This window comes from Oncorhynchus keta, unplaced genomic scaffold (assembly GCF_023373465.1).
Source record: "Oncorhynchus keta strain PuntledgeMale-10-30-2019 unplaced genomic scaffold, Oket_V2 Un_scaffold_3208_pilon_pilon, whole genome shotgun sequence".
NCBI classification, from domain to species: Eukaryota; Metazoa; Chordata; class Actinopteri; order Salmoniformes; family Salmonidae; genus Oncorhynchus; species Oncorhynchus keta.
Window position 1 is genome coordinate 1,094,040 of NW_026290915.1, and position 6,769 is coordinate 1,100,808.

Consider the following 6,769-nt stretch of genomic DNA (forward strand, 5'->3'; position numbering starts at 1 on the left):
CTCCAACACCACCACCCCACCCTGTTGACCCCATAATGTCTACAACACCACCACCCCACCCTGTCGACCCCATAATGTCTCCAACACCACCTCCATCATCCCTGTCGACCCCATAATGTCTCCAACACCACCACCCCACCCTGTTGACCCCATAATGTCTACAACACCACCTCCCCACCCTGTCTACCCCATAATGTCTACAACACCACCTCCCCACCCTGTCTACCCCATAATATCGCCAACACCACCTCCCCACCCTGTCTACCCCATAATATCGCCAACACCACCTCCCCACCCTGTCTACCCCATAATGTCTCCAACACCACCTCCCCCATCCCTGTCTAAGCTGGAGAAGGTACTGAACAGAAACCCATAACAACCCATCTCTCTTTCTCTCTAATCCATCCCTACTCCAAGTGCTTCTTCTACCCTGGGTTGTGGTGAGGGGTGTGTGTCTATGGGCGGCATCCTGACTGACCTTCATGTATTCCTCCGAAGGCGTGTAGTTTGGGCCGGACCCTCCTCTGGACCGTGTTGAGCAGCTCCACACAGCCCACCCTCTGCAGCTCCTTAGGAACCCAGTCTCTGAACCCTGAGGAACATGCAAGAAAGACAACAAACCTAGATAAGACAGCAACAATAACCTAGCACAATAGTTACTAGGTAAAGCTATGCACCTTTTCTATTTTCCGTAGGTAAAGTCTTATCCCCAGCCCCTCCCCCTCCCTTTCTCCATACTCCAGCCCCTCCCTCCCTTTCTCCATACTCCAGCCCCTCCCCCTTTCTCCATACTCCAGCCCCTCCCTCCCTTTCTCCATACTTCAGCCCCTCCCTCCCTCCCTTTCTCCATACTCCAGCCCCTCACCCTTTCTCCATACTCCAGCCCCAGCCCCTCCCTCCCTTTCTCCATACTCCGTCCCCAGCCCCTCCCCCTCTCTCCCTTTCTCCATACTCCGGCCCCAGCCCCTCCCCCTCTCTCCATACTCCAGCCCCAGCCCCTCCCCCTCTCTCCATACTCCAGCCCCAGCCAATCGTTTCCAGTGTCTGTCACACTGGTGTGAAATCAAGTTTCCCTATGCAATCAAACAGCACACGTAGCAGTAGTAGTAGCAGGAGAGGAAGGAAATCTGTCAATAATGACAGACACAGAATAGAAAGAGGGACAAGAACAACTGCAGCTCAACAACTGAAGTTCAACAACTATGGAAAACAACTGAAGCTTAACAACTATGGAAAACAACTGAAGCTCAACAACTAAGGAAAACAACTGAAGCTCAACAACTATGGAAAACAACTGAAGCTAAACAGCTATGGAAAACAACTGAAGCTCAACAACTATGGAAAACAACTGAAGCTCAACAACTATGGAAAACAACTGAAGCTCAACAACTAAGAAAACAACTGAAGCTCAACAACTACGGAAAACAACTGAAGCTCAACAACTACGGAAAACAACTGAAGCTCAACAACTAAGGAAAACAACTGAAGCTCAACAACTGAAGCTCAACAACTGAAGCTAAACAACTACGGAAAACAACTGAAGCTCAACAACTAAGGAAAACAACTGAAGCTCAACAACTAAGGAAAACAACTGAAGCTCAACAACTGAAGCTCAACAACTAAGGAAAACAACTGAAGCTCAACAACTACGGAAAACAACTGAAGCTCAACAACTAAGGAAAACAACTGAAGCTCAACAACTACGGAAAACAACTGAAGCTCAACAACTAAGGAAAACAACTGAAGCTCAACAACTAAGGAAAACAACTGAAGCTCAACAACTACGGAAAACAACTGAAGCTCAACAACTAAGGAAAACAACTGAAGCTCAACAACTAAGGAAAACAACTGAAGCTCAACAACTAAGGAAAACAACTGAAGCTCAACAACTAAGGAAAACAACTGAAGCTCAACAACTACGGAAAACAACTGAAGCTCAACAACTACGGAAAACAACTGAAGCTCAACAACTAAGGAAAACAACTGAAGCTCAACAACTGAAGCTCAACAACTAAGGAAAACAACTGAAGCTCAACAACTACGGAAAACAACTGAAGCTCAACAACTAAGGAAAACAACTGAAGCTCAACAACTAAGGAAAACAACTGAAGCTCAACAACTACGGAAAACAACTGAAGCTCAACAACTAAGGAAAACAACTGAAGCTCAACAACTACGGAAAACAACTGAAGCTCAACAACTAAGAAAACAACTGAAGCTCAACAACTACGGAAAACAACTGAAGCTCAACAACTAAGGAAAACAACTGAAGCTCAACAGCTAAGGAAAACAATTTCATGTTCTACTGAGGGAGTAAACAAAGTTCCACTGTCAAATATAGAACCAGACTGGTTGGGAACATTAGCATTCTGCAGGGGAGGAGGGCTAAGATGATTATGCAAAGCTGATGCAGTGTACACACACACACACACACACACACACACACACACACACACACACACACACACACACACACACACACACACACACACACACACACACACACACACACACACACACACACACACACACACACACACACACACGTACACACGCACACAACCTAACCTGCTCCGTAATATATTCGGATGGATTTAAATAATGAGGGCAGCCCCATTAGGCATGGTGATGACGGGTTGTGAATGTGATTGGTTAATTGGACTCACCGAGGGGAGGGCAGTGGGTCATGAGGATGTCAATGCCCTCTGGGACTTGGTTCCATTTATCCAGCAGAGACTGGCCCCTAGGCAGGTTGAACCCCCAGCCATTAAACCACGGGCTCCTACAGGGACACAGACACAACAACATATGACCCTCTACACCAAAACAACAAGACAATGTGTAACACATTTTTAAAAAACACACACACACACACACACACACACACACACACACACACACACACACACACACACACAAATAATTATTTACACAATTTCACACTAGGCAGCAACTGACTGTATGATCTCCCCAACCCCCTCCCAGACTGACGTGAGATGGCCCTCCTCAGGCAGAGTGGATATAACCCTCCCAGACTGACGTGAGATGGCCCTCCTCAGGCAGAGTGGATATAACCCTCCCAGACTGACGTGAGATGGCCCTCCTCAGGCAGAGTGGATATAACCCTCCCAGACTGACGTGAGATGGCCCTCCTCAGGCAGAGTGGATATAACCCTCCCAGACTGACGTGAGATGGCCCTCCTCAGGCAGAGTGGATATAACCCTCCCAGACTGATGTGAGATGGTCCTCCTCAGGCAGAGTGGGTATAACCCTCCCAGACTGACGTGAGATGGCCCTCCTCAGGCAGAGTGGATATAACCCTCCCAGACTGATGTGAGATGGCCCTCCTCAGGCAGAGTGGGATATAACCCTCCCAGACTGACGTGAGATGGCCCTCCTCAGGCAGAGTGGATATAACCCTCCCAGACTGATGTGAGATGGCCCTCCTCAGGCAGAGTGGGTATAACCCTCCCAGACTGACGTGAGATGGCCCTCCTCAGGCAGAGTGGATATAACCCTCCCAGACTGATGTGAGATGGTCCTCCTCAGGCAGAGTGGGTATAACCCTCCCAGACTGACGTGAGATGGCCCTCCTCAGGCAGAGTGGATATAACCCTCCCAGACTGATGTGAGATGGCCCTCCTCAGGCAGAGTGGGTATAACCCTCCCAGACTGACGTGAGATGGCCCTCCTCAGGCAGAGTGGATATAACCCTCCCAGACTGATGTGAGATGGCCCTCCTCAGGCAGAGTGGATATAACCCTCCCAGACTGACGTGAGATGGTCCTCCTCAGGCAGAGTGGATATAACCCTCCCAGACTGACGTGAGATGGCCCTCCTCAGGCAGAGTGGATATAACCCTCCCAGACTGACGTGAGATGGTCCTCCTCAGGCAGAGTGGATATAACCCTCCCAGACTGACGTGAGATGGCCCTCCTCAGGCAGAGTGGATATAACCCTCCCAGACTGACGTGAGATGGCCCTCCTCAGGCAGAGTGGATCTAATGGTGACAGGCACTGTCTCAGCCTACCCATACACAGACAAAGGACCCCGGCCTCGTTTGACATTGAGCGAGGCATGGAGGGACACAGGGGGTACAAACAGATGAAGAAAGGAAGGGAACAGAGGCGAGGTAAGAGATGGAAGAGGTGATGGCTGAGAAGAGAGGAAGAGAGGAGGGGAGAGAATGGAGCAGAGGCGAGGTAAGAGATGGGAGAGGTGATGGCTGAGAAGAGAGGAAGAGAGGAGGGGAGAGAATGGAGCAGAGGGGAGGTAAGAGATGGGAGAGGTGATGGCTGAGAAGAGAGGAAGAGAGGAGGGGAGAGAATGGAACAGAGGCGAGGTAAGAGATGGGAGAGGTGATGGCTGAGAAGAGAGGAAGAGAGGAGGGGAGAGAATGGAGCAGAGGGGAGGTAAGAGATGGGAGAGGTGATGGCTGAGAAGAGAGGAAGAGAGGAGGGGAGAGAATGGAGCAGAGGGGAGATAAGAGATGGGAGAGGTGATGGCTGAGAAGAGAGGAAGAGAGGAGGGGAGAGAATGGAGCAGAGGGGAGGTAAGAGATGGGAGAGGTGATGGCTGAGAAGAGAGGAAGAGAGGAGGGGAGAGAATGGAGGAGAGGGGAGGTAAGAGATGGGAGAGGTGATGGCTGAGAAGAGAGGGAGAGAGGAGGGGAGAGAATGGAGCAGAGGCGAGGTAAGAGATGGGAGAGGTGATGGCTGAGAAGAGAGGAAGGGAGAGAATGGAGCAGAGGGGAGATAAGAGATGGGAGAGGTGATGGCTGAGAAGAGAGGAAGAGAGGAGGGGAGAGAATGGAGCAGAGGGGAGGTAAGAGATGGGAGAGGTGATGGCTGAGAAGAGAGGAAGAGAGGAGGGGAGAGAATGGAGGAGAGGGGAGGTAAGAGATGGGAGAGGTGATGGCTGAGAAGAGAGGAAGAGAGGAGGGGAGAGAATGGAGCAGAGGGGAGGTAAGAGATGGGAGAGGTGATGGCTGAGGAGAGGAAGAGAGGAGGGGAGAGAATGGAGCAGAGGGGAGGTAAGAGATGGGAGAGGTGATGGCTGAGAAGAGAGGAAGAGAGGAGGGGAGAGAATGGAGCAGAGGGGAGGTAAGAGATGGGAGAGGTGATGGCTGAGAAGAGAGGAAGAGAGGAGGGGAGAGAATGGAGCAGAGGGGAGGTAAGAGATGGGAGAGGTGATGGCTGAGAAGAGAGGAAGAGAGGAGGGGAGAGAATGGAGGAGAGGGGAGGTAAGAGATGGGAGAGGTGATGGCTGAGAAGAGAGGAAGAGAGGAGGGGAGAGAATGGAGCAGAGGGGAGGTAAGAGATGGGAGAGGTGATGGCTGAGAGAGGAAGAGAGGAGGAGGGAGAGAATGGAGCAGAGGGGAGGTAAGAGATGGGAGAGGTGATGGCTGAGAAGAGAGGAAGAGAGGAGGGGAGAGAATGGAGCAGAGGGGAGGTAAGAGATGGGAGAGGTGATGGCTGAGGAGAGGAAGAGAGGAGGGGAGAGAATGGAGCAGAGGGGAGGTAAGAGATGGGAGAGGTGATGGCTGAGAAGAGAGGAAGAGAGGAGGGGAGAGAATGGAGCAGAGGGGAGGTAAGAGATGGGAGAGGTGATGGCTGAGAAGAGAGGAAGAGAGGAGGGGAGAGAATGGAGCAGAGGGGAGGTAAGAGATGGGAGAGGTGATGGCTGAGAAGAGAGGAAGAGAGGAGGGGAGAGAATGGAGCAGAGGGGAGGTAAGAGATGGGAGAGGTGATGGCTGAGAAGAGAGGAAGAGAGGAGGGGAGAGAATGGAGGAGAGGGGAGGTAAGAGATGGGAGAGGTGATGGCTGAGAAGAGAGGAAGAGAGGAGGGGAGAGAATGGAGCAGAGGGGAGGTAAGAGATGGGAGAGGTGATGGCTGAGAAGAGAGGAAGAGAGGAGGGGAGAGAATGGAGCAGAGGGGAGGTAAGAGATGGGAGAGGTGATGGCTGAGAAGAGAGGAAGAGAGGAGGGGAGAGAATGGAGCAGAGGGGAGGTAAGAGATGGGAGAGGTGATGGCTGAGAAGAGAGGAAGAGAGGAGGGGAGAGAATGGAGCAGAGGGGAGGTAAGAGATGGGAGAGGTGATGGCTGAGAAGAGAGGAAGAGAGGAGGGGAGAGAATGGAGCAGAGGGGAGGTAAGAGATGGGAGAGGTGATGGCTGAGAAGAGAGGAAGGGAGGAGGGGAGAGAATGGAGCAGAGGGGAGGTAAGAGATGGGAGAGGTGATGGCTGAGAAGAGAGGAAGAGACGAGGGGAGAGAATGGAGCAGAGGGGAGATAAGAGATGGGAGAGGTGATGGCTGAGAAGAGAGGAAGAGAGGAGGGGAGAGAATGGAGCAGAGGGGAGGTAAGAGATGGGAGAGGTGATGGCTGAGAAGAGAGGAAGAGAGGAGGGGAGAGAATGGAGCAGAGGGGAGATAAGAGATGGGGGAGGTGATGGCTGAGAAGAGAGGAAGAGAGGAGGGGAGAGAATGGAGGAGAGGGGAGGTAAGAGATGGGAGAGGTGATGGCTGAGAAGAGAGGAAGAGAGGAGGGGAGAGAATGGAGCAGAGGGGAGATAAGAGATGGGGGAGGTGATGGCTGAGAAGAGAGGAAGAGAGGAGGGGAGAGAATGGAGGAGAGGGGAGGTAAGAGATGGGAGAGGTGATGGCTGAGAAGAGAGGAAGGGAGAGAATGGAGGAGAGGGGAGGTAAGAGATGGGAGAGGTGATGGCTGAGAAGAGAGGAAGAGAGGAGGGGAAAGAATGGAGCAGAGG

The 6,769-nt window shown here is 51.8% G+C and overlaps 1 protein-coding gene across 1 annotated transcript in view; it reads right to left on the reverse strand.

Annotated features, from left to right (window-relative positions):
• The window catches only part of LOC127928662 (metallophosphoesterase MPPED2-like), a 112,760-nt gene that overhangs the window by 12,074 nt on the left and 93,917 nt on the right, over positions 1-6,769 (reverse strand). The window contains exons 3-4 of the mRNA XM_052515833.1: positions 2,667-2,782; positions 479-592 (exon numbers count right to left, since the gene is read on the reverse strand). Coding sequence (XP_052371793.1) covers positions 479-592; positions 2,667-2,782 — 230 coding nt within the window. The remainder of the gene's footprint in view (positions 1-478; positions 593-2,666; positions 2,783-6,769) is intronic.